This window comes from Toxorhynchites rutilus, chromosome 2, assembly GCF_029784135.1.
Source record: "Toxorhynchites rutilus septentrionalis strain SRP chromosome 2, ASM2978413v1, whole genome shotgun sequence".
Taxonomy (NCBI): domain Eukaryota; kingdom Metazoa; phylum Arthropoda; class Insecta; order Diptera; family Culicidae; genus Toxorhynchites; species Toxorhynchites rutilus.
In genome coordinates this window covers 329,262,838-329,282,409 of record NC_073745.1, presented here as the reverse complement: position 1 = coordinate 329,282,409, position 19,572 = coordinate 329,262,838, and the positions used below count along the sequence as shown (strand labels likewise).

General features: G+C 38.5%; 1 protein-coding gene across 5 annotated transcripts in view; it reads right to left on the bottom strand.

Annotated features, from left to right (window-relative positions):
- LOC129769306 (RNA-binding protein Musashi homolog Rbp6) overlaps positions 1 to 19,572 on the bottom strand; it is a 1,713,766-nt gene that overhangs the window by 530,540 nt on the left and 1,163,654 nt on the right. For all 5 annotated transcript variants that reach the window (XM_055771465.1, XM_055771464.1, XM_055771461.1 and 2 more), the window contains one exon: positions 17,385 to 17,477. In XM_055771465.1, coding sequence (XP_055627440.1) covers positions 17,385 to 17,477 — 93 coding nt within the window. The remainder of the gene's footprint in view (positions 1 to 17,384; positions 17,478 to 19,572) is intronic.

Sequence of the window (19,572 nt, the reverse complement as noted above, 5' to 3'; positions counted from 1 at the left end):
AGAGTTGCTCATGGTAGCATCTCGTAAGTGAATGTATTCTTCTTCACGTCACTTTTGTTGATTGGGTCGTAGAAACTGTAGTCGTTCGCGCTCTAGCTTGGATTAAAGTTCGGCGAGGCAGACGTAGCGCCATCTGTCATTTAATAACGCAAATAAATTCGTTCTGTTTGAAAAACAAACGACGGTTACATTACTTGAATATTGTTTATATACAGAAATACTAAAATCGCAATTCAAAATACGGAATGGAGGCTAGAATTTGGGCTTATTTTTATTTGTATTTGTAAGCTAAATTTAAGAAAAAAAATACAAAAACAATTTTTTCCAGTATAAAGGCACCTTAATCGGTATTAAATATACGGTAATATGTACCATAGCTATATCATATACAGTTTACGACCTATTCTCATGCCTATCAAGTGTTTTGTGTATAAACATTTTCATATAGTATGACGCGGTTTTTTTTACGCGGATTTTCCAATTAACGCGGTTTTTCTTACGCGGGTACCGCGAACGACTACAGAACGACTACAGACCAGTGCAATATCACATCTATCCCTCAGCTCACATTTTTCTCTCATGTTCCCTCAGAGCAAATTACGGTAATTAGTGCTTGTAACGGAGTTTTGCGCTTAGTGCCGCACCTTATCATGAATCAAACGTGGATTTTAGGTGTTGGGTAATGGGGAGCTCGCCGGGCGGTACAAAGGGACGGGGTTTTCACGGGCAGCTATTCGTGAATGTCTTTCCCTGTCTACTTAGCTCTGGACGGTCCAACAGTGGTATTGCACGTGCATCGGCAGAAGAGTGTACAAATTACTAGGGAATCTTCTAGCAACAGCAGATGACCTCATTCGTGAGGAAAACCGCACTACAGCTACCAGTTACCAACGAAAGTGCAGGAAAAAACTACGGGTTTTCGGAAGCGAGCAAAACTCAACTTTTTTCTTCCGTTCTACAAAAAGATAGTCCCATTTGATATCTATCATTAGGTCACATGGTTTTTTTACGCGGATTTTCCAATTAACGCGGTTTTTTTACGCGGATTTTCGATTAACGCGGTTTTTTTACGAGGTACGTATCCCCCGCGTAAAAAAAACCTTGGTGTACGTTCAAAATTCACTCTTCTCTTCAAGTTATAAGCTATCGTGCTATCGGGCGAATTTCCAATAACAATTTTCTACTTATTCGACGGGCGCCCGTCGTTTCCTGAAGATGACTAATACACCATTACCAAAAGTAGAGCAACTGTAAAGACTAGGTCAGTGACACATCTCAAAACCGTTGGTCGTTTGGGACATTGAGAATACTGTAAGGGCTGGCGATCCTCCCAAGAAGGCTCATCCAATCCATGAACAGCTGTCGTGAGGTCGTTTTCTGTACTCAACCTCTATTGAACAGAACAGTTCTAAATACGAAAACAAAAGGTGTCGCATTGTATAATAAATCCATAATGAAAATTTGGTCAATTTGAACAATTGTGAAGGTATTGCATTTTTTCATGCTATCCAACGTGAACTACAACAACAATAATCTATACTGTATCTTGTCAATTTTCATGATCAATCCAAACCAGTGAAATGGTACAAGAATACACTGAATACATTGCGATAATCGTCAAATGATTTTTTCTATCATAAAAATGTAACATAGAACAGCGAAAATGTATAACAACTGAAATAATTGAAAGTCTGCTGGCGAATGAAAGACAGCCTGGCCCGCGTCATTCCGTTATATAAACATCTGTTAGACGTAAAATTGCCAGTCGTCACTATTAATGTTGGCAATCACAGCACCCAAATTATGATCTATAGCGATTTAAATCAATCAAAATTACTGCTTCTGGAGCTCCTATCCAGCACCCCTATCCGGGAGTGGAAGGCAGCTATCGACGTGAACACTTAATAAAACATGAAACTGAAACACGAGGTCTGGGTGCAAATTATTAGTGTCACCAGCGCGCTCCAATCCGGGCAATAAATCCCAACCAAACCCAACCAGTTGACTTCGAGTACTTTACTGTAATAAACCGCAGAGGAACCGCCACCGCTCCCAAGCAGCAGAAGATCCAGCAGCGAGAACTACTAGCGGGGAATAAAATTATTTATTGAAAAATCTTCGCCAGACCATAAATTTGATTTCTCATCCCTCCCGGGCGATTTTCGCCAGTGTTGCATCGAACAGAGAGAAGAAGCGAAAAAAAATTACAATGCTCGGAAAATGATCTCGTAAAAATTGATTTCCGACCACTGCCACACAACTGGCAATAAAAGTATGCTCAAACACATCCTTTCTTCCGTTATGGGGCGGACGGGGCGAAAAAAGGAGAAGCACCGCGCCGGCGAAAATGTGCAATACGATATGCAAATAAAATTATTCTATAAAATAAAATAAGAAACTATATGCGAATATGATGGCACGATGCGAGTGTGTATGCTGCTTCCCATGGCCACCCGGGGGAGCAGTCCGCGCAAAACGGTCCTCGGAGGAGGTCCAATAAAACCGGTCCGAGAAGGAAGGGGGGAAGCAAAAACTTGTTACTTTCGAAACCGTTTTTCGCCGCATTGAAGAACGAGACTGAAAAAGAAGGAACCTCAAATCGTTACAATTATTTCGCACGATATCGCATATAGTTTCGCATAAAAAATAACAGCGTGGGCGAACAATGCAGTAACGACCCAAAAAAGGCAAACAAACATTCGTATTCATGGCTCAGAGTCGATTGTACGTGAACGGGCAACGGGTGAAACTCCAAAAAAAAAGGAAAGAGTTACGAACATTCAACAGTAAGCACAACATGGCGATTGTTTTGCGTCAGGCCTCCCCCTCGAAATGATTGCACACACGCAACCATTCCGCTACATTCGAACCGGTCATGAACACGCAGGAAAATTGATTTCTACGATTGATTTTCCGCATTTTCATGCCTAAGGTGGATTCTTTTCTATCACCATTTCCCTGCCTTCTTCCACTTGCTGATGCTTTCGGCTGAGAATAAAGCATCGGATTAGCGTTTGGATTCTTGGGAAAATCTCATCACGGGCGGGTGAAAAATTTCTAGTGAACCACCCGTCGTCAAGGGGAAGGGGGGAGACAGGTAACTGGGTTGGTTCCCCTAACCCATCACCCTCCCACACACGCTCAGCCGGGCAAGAACAACAGCAACATCCTCTGGATTGCGGAAAAGCTTTCATATTCTTTCGACTTCTTTTCATCTGAATGCCTCGGAAATATTCCGCCCCAACCCCGCTACAGTTTCACGCTCACGTCTCGTGTTCCGTCCCGTGCCGCTTATCCTCGCCGGTTGTTAGCATATTATTACACAACAACGACTCTATTCAAATCTAGTTTTGTGATGTTGTTCTTCGTGTTCCGTGCGCGCGCTTCCGCAGCTTACCTCATCGCCTCGTGTTCGCCGCTGAGCCGTCGGTTGTTAGGAAACAGCAAATCCTTCAACACTGCTGGAGGAGGAGGACACAGCAGTGGGGGACTCGGGGGAACCGAGTGGTGGAGGTGGTTTCGCCGGTACCATTTCGAAGCTTTATTTTTCTTCCGGTTGGCTAGAGCTTTTCTGCTTGTTTGAGACGCGATTGGGAAGGATAGGTTGAAACTAGTACAAAAGTATTATAATAGCTTTGGTAGTAGTTTTCTCTCCCTCTCTCTCTCTCTCTCTCTCTCTCTCTCTCTCTGTCTCTCAATCTTTCTTTCGCTGCCATTTCCTGGCTGGTTTTTCCACCCAGTCAGAGACAGAGCGAAAAATAAGCAACACGGACGAGAAGTTTTGATGGGAAGTCTTTCGCCGTATTCATGGTCATGGCAGGAGGAGCAAAGTGTCGGCCCACGCAGTCGAAACCGGAATAAAAATGCAGAAATGATACAATGGAATTAATTTTCTGTTCCATGAATAATAACGACGAGCGAAGAAACATTTACGCTGCTTTTTTTTTCAAACAGTGCCGAGTGATTGAATTAGTCTGGTTCACTCTCGGCTACCACAGAAACCGTTTCGATTAGTCGGTGCACATCATATTTTGGACCGGTATGTGGTACCGTTCTGAATCATATTTCGGACACTTTGTTCTAATATCTTGAAATGCTTAATGCACTGATGATATATCTTTGTAATTAATATCACAATTGCTTCTTCAGAGTAATACTTTGGTTTCACTATCATTTCTTATGAGAACTACATTTGAGTTATAACTTGATCGGCAAAAATCTATCAACACTACTCACTATCGTTTGTGTTTGACGTCTGCTTATTTATTATTTACCCGTTAATCAACATTTAAATTTCTCCCGTGTTTCATCAGTTCTCATCATCTTTAACAGTTTACTGTGATTGCTTGGTAAGTGTTTCGCAGTTGACTATAAAATATAACCTAGTGCAATCTAAATTTCGTTCAAAAACTTACAAAATAAAGTGTCCGAAGTTTGAATTCAATCTGTCCGAAATTTGATTTTTATTCGTTTCATTTGAAAAGCATTTTATTCGATATTTTTTTATGTTTTTAATCAAATAGGTACCAAAGTAGAAAGCTTTAAAGCATATTGAACTAATTTATTAAAAATATCAATCAAACAACACCTGTGCATAAAGTTTAGACCTGTTTGCTGCATCATATGTCTTAAGCGTCCGAAATATGATTCAGAACGGTACATGTAATTTATAATGTTTGGCGGGAGTTGCCCGTGTCATCGCGAAACCGCCAGCTTTGTTACGCGGTAAAAACCTCGTAATGAGCCAAGGACATCATCGCGCACATCACCCCCGCCCCCTCGCACGTTGTGCTCACGTTCATAAATGAACGAAAAATGGCCCTTGTTCACAAGCTCAGCTGCGGTTTGATGGCGTTATTAGCCCAATTTCGAACTCCATTTTTCGCGAGGAAGTGGAAGTGTGTCGATAAGCGCCCTCGTCTACCACACCCCGGGTGCCTCGGTTGGCTGTGAGTAGGACGGAACGCCACCATCGGCACATCGACACGACGTTGTTGTATACATGTGGTTGACACCGCTGCGGCGCTGAGGATGACAACAAAAACGACGGAGTCGACGGCGAACCAGCTTTAACGGCCAGTTCGTGCCCTAATGGTTGTACATACTTTAAAGCCAATATTTATAATGATCATAAACATTAACATGATTTAGTTTATTTCGCCGGCGTGAAAACGGAAAACGGTGTGTTTAATTTATTTGGTAGCAATTTTAATCGAGATTTGTCATTGTGTAATAAAAAAATCGGTGGTGGTGAACTCATTGCTGTTAATGCCCTGTTAAACGCAGTTCGTATTCCTAGTGAACAACATAAGAAATTTGATGATGTATGGGTGAAAGTATGTATTAATGGCCAAACACATGTTTTAGTATCTATCTATTTCCCTCCTAATTTTGCCAAAAAACTTTCTTATGAGAAATTTTGAAATATCGCAGAGTCATTTATTGATAAACTCGACCCTAAAATTAAAATTCATATTTACGGGGACTTCAACTTCTAGAAAACAAGCCAACTCGGTCTATGCCAAATCAATCTTATTCCAAATGAACTAAATTGTTTCCTAGACTTGTTGTGATTTTGAGATAAGTTTTGATTTGAAAAAGGCAGACTACGAGCAAATTAATTGTAAGCCTAATAATATAAATTGGTCATTTCTACTTAAAGATGAAGGCAAAGCTGTTGAAATTTTTGATGATAATCTGTATAGAATCATAAGCGAACATGTTCCAACAAGAAAGAAAAAACTTAATACAAATTTAAAAACACCAGTATGGTTCACCCGTGATATTAAAAATCTCAAAAACAAAAAAAACAAATAGCTCATAAAAGATGCAAAGCAAACCAAACTTTGGATAATTTAACCATATACAAAGATATTTGTAAAAACATTGATGCGGAAATATCACTACAATATGAAAGCTATATTACAAGGATAGAAAATAATATTAAATCCGATCCTAAGAAATTTTTCAATTTTGCCAGCGATAAGATGAAATCTAATAATTTCCCATCAAGTATGAAATTTGGAGAATACGTTGGATCAAATGATAGTGATATTAGTAATCAATTCGCCCGTTTTTTTCCAACGTAACTACACAACAAATAACGTGGTTCGAGATTACGATTATTTTTCGTTTTTACCCGAGTGCGGTTTCAATTGATCATTTTACCGCTAACGAACTTCTTATCGCACTGGAGGATATAGATTCATCTAAAGGTCCCGGGCCGGATGGTATCCCTCCAATGTTGTTGAAAAAGTTGGCATCGGCTTTCGTTTATCCTTTGTCCTGACTTTTCAGTTTATCGCCTAAAATTCGCAATATTTCCTACTGTCTGGAAAAAATCATTCCTACTACCCATATTCAAATCGGGTAACCGTAACTATCGTGGCATCGCCATATTATCTTGTACAGTAAACCTGTTTTTGTGCGGTTTTTTTGTGCGATTTTTTTTTTGGCGGTGTATGAAAAGAAGCATATTTGACGAAGTTATCGTCCATTTTTTTTTTTCGATGGTTTATATGCATTTCAGTGCGAAAAAAGCATATTTGCGTCTCAATTATCCACTTCTGAAATCATCCCTCCCTCCTCTCATCAAATGCTCTAAGTTTTTCCAAGTTTTTGCATGGCATGATTTCTAAGAGCAACACATTTCGACATGCAACTAAAAGCACAAAACAGCCCCGCGCAACCGAAAAGGCAAAGTGTCCCTTCGCAAAGCAGGGAATCAAAAAGAGAATTGAACGGTGAATGACGTGGATTTGAGTTTTTTTTTTGGGGGGGAACTTTTTTATGCGGTCTCTATCTACCACACAAAAAAAGTTTTTTTCAAAATGTGTACCGAACACGATTTTTTAAAGCTGCTGGTGAAGTTTTGCACGATTTTTTATGCGACTTTTTTGTGCGGTCCCTATCCCCCGCACAAAAAAAAGGATTGCCTGTACTCCCAAATTATTTGAATCCATTGCGGCGAGTGACGTTAGATTGCAAAGTTTACTACTTTGATCTGGAAGCCACTTTACTTTTTAGCTCCTATTTGACGCTCGAGTCGATAACAAATGAGGACACGACGCCAAATCTCACCTAGTGACGAACTATAGTCACGTCATTCGCCTACGGGAATACAGTCACTTGAGCCCTCTCACGTCATTCGCCGCGTAGAATAAGGGGGATTATATTTCACCGAATCAACATGGTTTTTATAAAGGTAGATCCACTGCCACAAATCTGTTAGAATTTGTATCTTTTTTTTTATCCCATTTATTTATTTCTTAGGCTCATTAGCATTTTATCTGTAACAGAGCCGGGTTTTTATCGTGTACATGTACATATGTTTATGTTTCTATAAATTGTAAATTACACAGTAGTAGTAGTAGTAGCCATTTAGGCGTTAGGTTTTTCTGTTCCATTACATTATGGTAAATTACACTGTAGTAGCCATTTAGGCGTAAGGGTTTTCTATCTATTCTTCCATTGTTCAGCAGACCGGACATAGCTGAGACAGTTGATATTGATCATTGTTGGGTTATTTATAGAACAGCAACCCGATGTTTCTTGCAGAGCAGAGCAGTTGTATGGATGAATCGATCTTATTTCGACCGTGGATCGTTCTCCATCGCTGATGATGGTTGCGTGGACGTAGTTATTCTATAACAACACAAAGATGGTCAATTGAGGGCCCTGAGTTTGAACTCACGATCGATCGCTTAATAAGCGAACGCGTAACCAAATGGCTACGAAGACCCCCAGAATTTGTATCTATTTGTATCTATTCTCTTGCGGTAATGGATAGAGGGAACGTTGTAGAGAATCTTTATACAAACTTCAGCAAGGCTTTTGAAGTGGGTACAATCTTACCTCACCAATAGAACACAGTTTGATCGCTTTAGAGGAAAAATCTCCAGTCCAGTGAATGTCACATCCGGAGTTCCACAAGGTTCTCACTTAGGCCTTCTACTTTTCATCCTATTCGTAAATGATCTGTCACTAGTATTAACTAACCTCAACATTCTAATATATGCTGATGGTATGAAATTGTACATGGAAGTAAGCAAATGTAGTGACCTTGTGATGTTCCAACAAGAAATAGACGTTTTATTCTAATGGTGTGTGAAAAGTCTTTTAGATATTAATGTGAAAAAATGTAATCGTATACTCGAAAACATGAAACTTATGACTTCATTTGTTCTCTAGAATTTGAAACTGTAGAGAGATGCGTCAAATTTAGAGATTTAGGTATAATTCTTGATTCGAAACCCACTTTCGGCGAACATTACAATACAATGATCAATATAGCAAATAGTATGCTCGGTTTCATAAAAAGATTTAGTTACAATTTCAGGGATCCATACACAATAAAAACATTGTATATAAGTTTTGTAAGATCTGTTTTAGAATATTGCAGTGTTGTATCTATCAAAAACTACACTCCAAACGAATAGAATCAGTACAAAAACAATTTTTATTATTTGCCCTGAGAATGTTAGCCTGGATAACATCTTCCCTTCCCCCATATGAAGCTCGTTGTATGTTAATAAATATTGAAACACTTGAGTAACGCAGAGAAAATGCCACAATTTCATGTTTAATTGACTTGGTTTCACACAGGATTAGTTGAAAATCTAAATTTTATGCACCAGCACGAGCCTTGCGAGCACGGAATTTGTTCAAACCAACTTCATTTCGAACTTTATGATGAGAACATATAATAAGTACAGTAATGTAATTGATGTGACAATGACGAAGAAATTATTGAAAAAATCATTGACATTAAAGATCATTGCATTCGTGAATTACAGTTTTGTCATATAGGGTTTGCTGCGTTGCATTTTTAAGGAGAAAAGCCACACGATAGAAGACCATTTTACTGTGGTAAAAAGATTGGTAAACTTATTCTTTCCAAAAATGGTCGTTCATCCCAGACGAAACATCAAAATTTGTCTGTCTATTGATGAACCGTGTAAAATATACAATCCGAAGCTACCCAAATTGAAGAGCTTTTCTTCTTCGTTATGAAAGTCCAGTTGCAGGTTGCATAAAATGTCTAATTCACGTTGGTACCGTCCATCGACACCAGAAAAAGGTTTTTTTAAAATATGACTTACTAGTCCTTTTTAAAGGATAACAAGTTGTGACCTTTCGTAACTACAAATCAGATGTTAATGTTTGATGAAATAATAAAGCGTGGTTTTCACGGTTTTCATGCCGAATGGGTAAGAGTGCTTGTGTGTTTTTGCATCACATGTACACATCGTTGTTGTTTTCATGAGGTGCCTAGGGAAGACTGAAGTGGCTAGTGTTATGTACAGTTTTTCATTAAATGTGGAAAAAATGTCTCCACAATGTCAAGATCAAGGACATCAAGGACAATAGAGCAGAAGGTTTGACACACATACAGAATGAATCCGGTACTCTTAGGAATTTTGTTAATTCGACTCAAACGGGTTCAAATCGGCAAAGAAAAAAGCAAGTTGACGAGATTTTGAGAAGAAGTTATCATTTTGAAGAGAAAGTAACATCTGGTTCAATAGTTATGAAACACCGAAGTTTTCTTTTCTTTGAATGTTTCGCGCCTGACCAAATGGCTCAATAAATGAACGTTACAGAACTAGTTTTATAAATAAAGGTTAAAAAGAAATTGAAGATTTCTATTGGTGATATTGATGGTCCTGAGAAGTGTTGCCTCATTCAAATCTGTACCATCGAAAATATTCGTCGTAAAGAAAAATCTATTTTATCAGCATAAAAAAAACTCATTCATTCATTTAAAATACTACATTCACGTTCGCAAGTCATTCGTGTGTTTGATAATGATTATACATAGTTTTTCTGAATCTAGATTGCATAATATCATTTATTAGAATTTTTGAGCTGCCGCCACGGTGTTAGTCAAGTCTTTTAACCTCAAAGTATCGTTCATTGTATCGTTGCTGACCCGATTTCGAAGATTATTTTTGGTCTGATTATATTCAGTTAGTGAGAACGTAACAAACAAGGCATCGAAGCGCCGAAAATGCGAGCGAACTGTCAATTCTTTTGACGCATTCAATTTTTGTCGACCAATCCTGCACATGCTCGTTTTCTGAAACTGTTATTTATTTACGGAGTAATTTATCTTTAGGATACGGAATTCATTCTCTAGATCTTGTATATTCCCATTGTAGAACCCTAGAAACGCCTCTAACACAATGTTAATGTTAGTTAAATTGTAGCAATTATTGCATTGTAAATGTTTTTATGATCAGCAGCACCACGTTTTGTACCTTTATGTTGCTTTGTTAAAATATAAGAAATTTCACACGAGGAAAAAATCTGTACTAATCTGTACTTTTTGACGAAAATCTGTACTCTGTACCGTACAGAATATGTACCAAAAATAACGAAAAAAAACTGCACCTGTCCAGATAAATCTGTACGTGTGGCAAAACTGGTCCTGAGATATATCGAAAACGGATAAATATCTTCATGTATTTTGGATATGTTATGCGAAAAAATCTTAGCGTTTCAAAACTGGTATAAATTATATTAAGAAAAAAAAACGCCAATTTGCTTGAATAATTGTGTCAATAAGGTAAGTCGTAGGTTCGATTGACCTTCGTTCAAGGATTTTTGGACCTATTCATAAAACGCTGTAAGGTGTGAGATGATATTTATCGTCGATAAATAATATGCGGTAATTAAAGTTGGGCTGTGAGGGGTACGTGTTCTGGTTTAGCACGCTCGTCGCCCAACGCAACGTTTTTGACTTTCTTGCAGGATCCAACTTGTGAAAAAATTATTAAATGAAGACCAAACTTAGTTTATAGACAACTTTTACATGATCTAGCAATGTTTGTTTTCAATTGAAGACAAATTGATGACAATAACACATGCTAAAGTCATATTATATAGGTTTTGCAAAAGATTGCAATCTTTTGCAAAACCTATATAATCTACAAGCAATCCGCACTATAAATTTAAAAAAAGAATAGTATAAATGTAAAATATTATGGTTATGATTTTATTATTTTTCTACATATCCTATGGTTACACTTAGGCACCTATTCTATCAATTTCCTTCTGAAAATCCTATTCAATTTGAACGAGGAAAGTGTCACCCATATTTCGTATGAAAATGGAAAGTATAACACGTTACGATTAAGGAGCGAAAGATACACTTTTGCATAATAGAAGAATAAAAGAAAAAAACACTCATTCACACAAAAACATAATTTTAGAAGAATTAATATAAATTTCTCTTTAACACGTTTCATTATTATAACAACATTGCATTGGAGCACGACTTGATCTCATATTTTCTCAGTTTTACATTACATTATCATCTTTACACATTGTGAAGAAAATGCCAACATTTTCGTGACATTCACATTCTGACTGGTCGTCCGGACTTCACTCGTCTCGCTGTCCAAGAGAGAGTTGCAAAAAAACAAAAAAATTTTGTCTCTGGTGTAAAAACTCGAATAATCTGTGATAAGTACGGAGTGTCTTAAATTATGTAAATGTGATGAACTTATAATTAGAATATCTGGTAAGTTGTTGCTTTTAAATGATTATTATTAGGAGCTTAATGTATCATGAAATGATCTCCACAATCATCTCACAACATTTGATTATGTCATTGAAATAGTTGTTGTTTGAAGTATGTACCTTTAAGAATTTTATTTTCTGAAATTTCTCCATCTTGCATTTAGAATGAAATTTTGGCTACACTCCAAAACTGAATTACTCTTGAACACACAACGAAAAAATATTTGGACCCGTTTTCTTTTATCCCATTTATTTATTAGGCTCATTAGTATTTAGCTGTAACAGAGCCGGGTTTAATCGTGTACATGTACATATGTTTATGTTTCTATAAATTGTGAATTACACAGTAGTTAGTAGTAGCCATTTAGGCGTGATGTTTTCTGTTCCATTACATTATGGTAAATTACACAGTAGTAGCCATTTAGGCGTAAGGGTATTCTTTCTGTTCTTCCATTGTTCAGCAGACCGGACAGCGGAGACAGTTGATATTGATCATTGTTCAGTTATTTATAGAACAGCAGCCCGATGTTTCTTGCAGAGCAGAGCAGTTGTATGGATGAATCGATCTTATTTCGACCGTGGATCGTTCTCCATCGCTGATGATGGTTGCGTGGACGTAGTTATTCTATAACAACACAAAGATGGTCAATTGAGGGCCCTGAGTTTGAACTCACGATCGATCGCTTGGTAAGCGAACGCGTAACCAGGTGGCTACGAAGACCCCCCATTTGGACCCGTTGAAAATACTCAGTTCCCCAAGCTAAATGCGTGGGCAACTTTTTATTCAAACCGGAACTACTAGGGTAGGGCGGGGCTAGTTGGTCATTTTTGAATACATTTGGCTATAACTTTGTAGCACGAAGTTTTGCGTTAAATGTTATGTACCACAATGAAGCTTACCTTTTACACTGTCAATGAAAAATAACCAGAGAATCAATTATTTGACATTTTTCTTGTATTCAACGTAAAGTGACCAGATGGTCAGAGGTCTAACGCGGGACACAAAAAACTAAACGTTATGTATATACGTTATGTGAACATAAACCATAGTTTAGCGAGTCTAAACTGATCAGTATTATTTCTTTCTGAGCATCGGCACTCAGTTGTGATTTTTCGGTGGTTTAGATTTTGTTTACGCCCGAAAATCACTCGCTCAATCAGAGCATTTACGCCTAGCAAGCACAATTCAAATTCTACAATTTTCGCTCGAAAATTCCAATTCATTTTTCATCGATTTTAGTGTTGACGTAGTCATTCAAAAAAATGGACTAATTTCGGATGGCGATAATTATAGGAACAAATGTTCTTCAAATCTCACGTTTATTAAGTGTACAACAAAAATGATTCAAGGCTGTTGATTCGCAGCAGCATCACTCTCAAGCAACTTGATGATTTTTCCATACTGCAAGCTCCACCCCACAGCGAAGGAGTTGGACATCGTGAGGCACTTTGTGTCCGCCATATATAGCCGATCTGGTATTTACATTATCATCTCTTTGCCGCTCCTTAAGCCGGGAGATCGAAGCAACCGATCAAACGGTGGAAAAGAATCTGGCCAAAATGGACATTTTTATGCGGAAGCGTCAGACGAGACCGGCCGTATCTGAGAAGCAGGAGGAGTAGCTTGAGGTGCTGGTGAAAAACTTCATTCCGGCGAAAGAAGTGAAAAACTTCTTTTCGCACTCATAATGACAGACGAGACGTACTTGATGCTAGAATTCAACGAATGGCAGGGGAACGGGTACTTTACGTTCTCCAGATAAGTGATGACCTCGAATATATCATTCAAATCAAGTTCTCGAAGAAGGTCCTTCTCTGACAGGCGTGAAGTGAATGTCCAAGCCGCTCTTCTTTCGAGTCATATGGTGAACGGGGAACGAGTACGAAGTGCTTGCCGAAACTTGCGAAGGTGATGTGGTCTTTATGCCGAAACGGGGATCATCCCATTATGCCAAAAGATCACTGAAGGATGAATCGGCTGGAGATAAACATTATCGCGAAGACCACCAACCTTCTCAACATTCCCCAGCTGCGCCCGATATAAAACTTTTCGGCGAATGGCCAAAATAGAGAGACAGACGACCACCAAAGCCACGAAAAGGTAAAATAACACGCCAATATACATCTATTCATCGGCCATGGTTCAGGTTCCGGCCAATTTCCGTAAGACCGCCCAGTGCATCATTTACGATACTTCATCAAACAACTCTGCCTCTTCCTGTCGAGTGTATACTAGTTCTTCCGGCTTATTTAAAACGTTAAGCCCTGACCGAGCTAGGGGACCAAAAATAAACTTTTCGTCTAACTCTCGTTGGTTCCTGCGGATTGATAGGGGACCTTTATAAAAATCATTTTCCAATTTTGTTGCTGTCACTTCCAGTTGACACTCTCTAAACAAAAAGCACAATGTCGGTGCGATGAAACCAGCGCTCTTGAACAGTCTGCCAAATAAATTTTTTTTTTCAGGTTAATCCATTTAAGAAAATCAACATGATCAAATTGTGATATAGAAATACTATATTGATATCGCGGGTCATTTTCGTTTCTTTTGCCAAATGCGGGACGTTTCGCGGGACGGAATCTTACGCGGGACATTTTGTTGAAATGCGGGACTGTCCCGCGTAACGCGGGACGTCTGGTCAGTTTAATTTGACGTCTTTATATTTCAGAATAAATTGACCAATTAACTCCACACAAGGGGTAAGTTGGTCAATAATAGGCATGTTTTTTGAGCAAATAATAAACGTTTTTTCTTTAGAAGTTTCTTCCATTATAATTAATAAATTAAATTAAAACAAAATCAGTTAACTAATATCATGTAGCAAGTAAAAAAACAAATTAATGAAAATTTCTTCTTCTTCTTTCTTTGTTTTTAAGAGGCTTTAAACTTTGCAGTTCATTCGCCTCTAATGAAAATTTCAAATTGTCATCGTTATTGAAAATTAGTCAGGTAATCTTTTCAAGCGATTTCGTCTCTCTTCTACTTTGTGGCGAACCAGAGATGCCAGGTTTGAAGACATGTCTTCATTTTGAAGACATTTCATTTTGTGAAGACATTTTGAAGACATTATGAAATATGTGTAGACATTTCAGGATGATAGCGCACGTGGATTTTTAAAAGATATTATTTCTATGAAATTCTAAATATCGTCAAAAAAGTAGAGCTTTACTCTCAGCGAACGAAGCGATCTGAATACATATTGTCTCTAGAAGACATTAGTTCATTTGCACTCTAAAATTCAAATGATGTTGGCCCTACTATACAATAGATTAACGCAGATCTATCAAACGACCACTTCACTAATCGAAGGTTTTCCGTTTTTCTACATTTAGTTTAAAGGATATGGTTTGAGTTACAACCAAAATTTTGAAGCTGAAATAAACAAATAGAGGTATCATAGTTCCGTTTTTTATGTGAAGAACTTTCCTCCGATATTATGGTGAAGACATTTTCTCGTACCATGTCAAGAGTTTTGAAAAAAATCACCTGGCATCCCTGCGACGCACAACCGCTTGCATTCTTGCCAGCATTTGTTTTAATGACATTTGTACTGTTCGCCCCAAAGTTTATAGAAATAGCCTCCAGGTATGCTACATTACTCAATGCCTTATTGTAAGTTCTGATGTTCAATTTTAGCATTTATTTTATTTAATGAAAATTTTACGGCGAAAAATAAATAAATGACAATTATATTGCAAGTGGTTTGTGTGGTGGTTGCCTCGTTTCAAATATACTGGGTTTAGCAGTAAAAAAAATGCCTTCTATATTTATTTGGAGCATGCGTAAAGAAACACGGCATACCTGAAAATTTTATATGCGTTGCTCTCAAACGAGAAATTTATGTGACTAACTAGCCCCTCTATATATGAAAAAGAATATTCATGAAAATTCAATTAAAATAATTTTGAAAGCCATTAACACTTAAAGCTAATACGTACAATAAATCTTTGTTTTACGTTTAAGCCGATTTTTTTCATGGTTATTAACCGGTTTTAGAAAACATTTTATAATGCGCAAACCGTGAATGATTTTTGGCAGAATCGGAACCATGTCCGTATCTTTTAACCTACTTGATAAAAAGTTTTTCCAATTTGCTTATTTGATTGTATCAGCAATTCGCTATTTTTCATCCACATATTGCTAATTTTTTGGACGCTCAGATTCCAAGATATCGTCACTGACCAACTTACCCCTATGACCAACTAGCCCCGCCCTTCATTATATAAATTTTAAAATATTGTGCATAAAAATGCAGGTCTATTTTCATAATAAATATATTGCAATACTCGGTCTTTGGAGAAAACAAGGGACGTCAATAGAACATAGCTTTCAGTAAGCTAAACTTCTATTACTCAACAATAGTGTGTATTCGGTTTAGCAAAGCAAAGCAATGTTATTATGAAAACCAAAAACAATAACATCTCAGATGCTCAATTTCTAAGTTACACGAATGTTAACCAAAGCAGAAAAGTTGCTGTGCTTCCAATTCTCCTTGGCAGTAGTCGACCTCAGTAATCACTATCGGTGAGAGGTAAATAACGAACGAACTTCGTAATGTAATGAATTGCGTTTCCAAACCGCTTCCAACTTATTCGCACACAGCCAGCCACTGCTCCCTGTTTTCCTTCCTTCAACCTATCAATGTCATCTCCTGTGCTGTAATCCGTTGTTTATAGCAACTTTTACGCCACTACCTGTAACATGCAGCAAATGAAACGACATGATTAAATTAGTTCCTCAGTTCATATTTCTTGCGAGAGTAAAGTTTTCCCGTCCCAGCATCCCGTGTTCGGCACCCTGATCCACCCTCCCTCGGCGCGCGCCAGTGGTAGTATTTCAAATTTCCTTTCAACTCGATTTAAGCGCGAATCATTTAGAAGGATTTTTCCATCTTTTACGGCGGTTGCAGCAGCAGCAGCAGGAATCTTGTAACCCAGGAATGGTGGTGCCGCAGCCACACCGCGTTATCGTCTTGGTTTTGCTTTACGTCATCTCCTCGGTGTGGCGTGCTTAAATACCCCGGCGGAAGATCCAGCCCGCGGTATCACACGTATCTGGGGTTTAGGTTGCAGTGTTCTTCCCCCACCCCCACTCGAGGATCGCCGCATCCAGTGGCGGCGAACGTGAGGAAACGGGCTGAGCTGCTTCTAGTGATTATCGTGTTCCGGGCAGATTTGCTTCGAGTGTTTTCATCTCCCAAAGACCCGCACCACCTTTGGCGCTCCTTCGTGCTTTTTTCTGTGTTCGCTGCTTTCGCTTCCACAACACAGGTATGCAAAAAAAAAAACTGAGGGGCAACCCTTGTGTATGGTAAACTTTTCCCGCTTGGATCGCTTTTTTATTATTAGTATTATTATTTTGTTGTTCAACTCCTTCAGGTCTGGTAATATGAAATGTAATAAAGTTAAACTAATACGAATTTAATTTTAGTTTTAAATACGTTGGAACATTTTACGGACTCGCAGAGCAGCGCGCAAAATCTTACAACCCATCCCGTGCTTGCGACCGGGGGGACTTACATACAGGTGTGCACTCCAATCGGGAAAGGGTTGTTTTTACTCCCGTGCACTCGAGGAAAAACTTTTTTCGTCTGTTCGAGGCTGCAAAAAAGGATCGCTTTGGGGAATTCGTTCGGACAATTGGATGAGGCAAACGGAACTTTTAAGCCGAGTTTTAAAATTGTTTTTTCCGCGCCTCTCCCCTCCCCACTCCACTTCCACGTGGCTCCGATATGACTTTTCAGCACAATGGCGGCGCACTTTTTTTTCGGCCGTCCCTTTTCCCGCCGTTATCTGGAGCGCTCCTGCGATAATCCCACCCGAAACTGAACTAATAAAAACTTCGAACGACTCCTACTTACCGGTCCAAATTGTTCGAAGTAACTTTTCACGTCCTCCAGTGTGGTAGGCGCTGATAAACCACCCACGAATATCTTCTTCGTTCTCGTCACCATCTGCAAAGGAAGAGGAGAAGTAAGAAAAATTGCTCAGTAAGCGCTTTCCGTGTTTTCGGTTCTTTCTTTCTCGTATTTTTTTTCCTCTGCAGCTTCCGTTGTGTCGCTTTCAACGGAAATTATGAACAACGAAAGGACAGTTGTGTCCGCGCCGCCGGCTGCTACAAATAATCTTCGGTGCAACCCGTCGTTAGGGGTGAGGGGAAGGAGGGAACCAGAGGGAAGCGACAACTCAATGGAAATGATTATAAATTACGTTCGATCCAGAGAAGCTGGGTGAAGCTGGCGATAAGATAAAAGGCAGCGGGGCCAACATCGGAAGAAAGCTGAGAGGGAGAACATAAATAGCAAACATATTTTTATGGGGTAATCGTGACTGGACCGAACGGCTCGGTCGGCAGGATCTGAGGGAGAGCCATCTGCCGTCGTTAAGAACCGGGCTGCCTCTGCTGTCTGTAATCGAACTGGTTGATGATATAGCTAAATTTGATGAGTTTTGTTTCGGAAAATCAGTTCCAGAAATCGGACAGAGTCGAGTCGAGTTATAGTTTTGATAACTGCTTGATGGATTGCGTTTGTTGTGGGTGTGGGAGCTAGTTTCCAGAAGAACTAAGATTGTCCAAAATATTGACTTAATATTTTTTTCCCAAGGGATAAGCTTATGCTTTGTTCATTTAGCTCATTCGCATCACTGGGTGGAATAATTAATCACAACAATAGCTGTTGCTTATCTATCAGAATAGGGTCATCTGCTCTTTTAGCTGTGAGTGTTGCAAAAAGTTTGATCGAAGAACAACAAATTAGTAAAAGAAAACGTAGTCAAAACAAGAACAACTTTTGGAATACCATGAATCGACAGCTTGAATTTCTTTCCGAAAGCTCAATGAAAAATCAGACAGAAAGTAAGAAACAAACTTCCAAATCAACAGTTTTAGGGGAGGAGTGGGTTTTAGGGGAGGTGGGGGTAAGATGTACAGGTGGTTGTTTTGTGTAGTTACATGATGGATTTCAAATTTCTGTTAATGAGAACCCCTTCTACATGCTATTCTATAGTATTTAAACCACCCTATGACAAATAATACGGATCAAAAGTGGAAAAGGGAAACAAAAATCGAAAATCAAACATGATTCCGCATATGGATGAAATTTTTGCGGTTTCGATATTAAGCATTTTGAGTGGTTCAATTTCAAACTTCAATTCGCTGATGGTTATATTTCGGTTTGTGAGTTAACAGAGAAGCGATATTTGGTATGTACGGAAAAGTAAATTTATTTGTGAGTGGAAAATTTAAATTATTGAAATAATTGTACTGGTGGGGTGAAACGGACAGTTGCCAGATGGGCTGTGAAACGTTTGTTTCTTCTATTCCTAAGGAATGCCCTGCGTCTATAAATGGAAATCACATCGCCAAAGGCGGACTGTTTAGAAACTGACTGGAACCACAAGCAAAATAGTTGAGAATCTGTCCGTTTATACTGCTGAAAAGCACAATATCACTTCTAAGTGGATTAATTCGATTTTTTCAACGAACATTCGTGATGAATTCAGATCTTGGTAGAATCAAATTTTTCCTCTCCGAGCGATAAACTTATAGTTGTCCATATCTCCCATCTATATATCCATAACACCCGCATCTAAAAAAATGTTGTACTTTTTGGTCTGTTTTAATTTCAGTGAAAAACATTGCAAAACACTTTTTGTAGAACATTTCGCCGATTATTTCGAAAAACAGTATATCGAATTGTAAGAACTATTGTAACAAAAACTGCCTTAGACAAAGTTGTTACATATGACAGAGCGCTCATTTATATGTTATCAAAAATAGGGTGACCAAAATCTTGGATGAAATTAATAATCAATATTTGTTATCTTTATAGATAGAGGTAAACACAGTGTTATAGCCCCAGTTATTTTAAACAAATTTAAGAAGAAAGTTTTTTTCATATGTCTTCGAATGATGACACTAACGCAGCTTAGAAAAAAAAACATATAGCGCTTTTTCCTAAGTTGCGTTAGTATCGTCATTAAAAACCGTTTTTTTTTTTGCTCTGACTTCTATATTTCAAATTTTACCTGAAAACTGTCTTCAGAAGA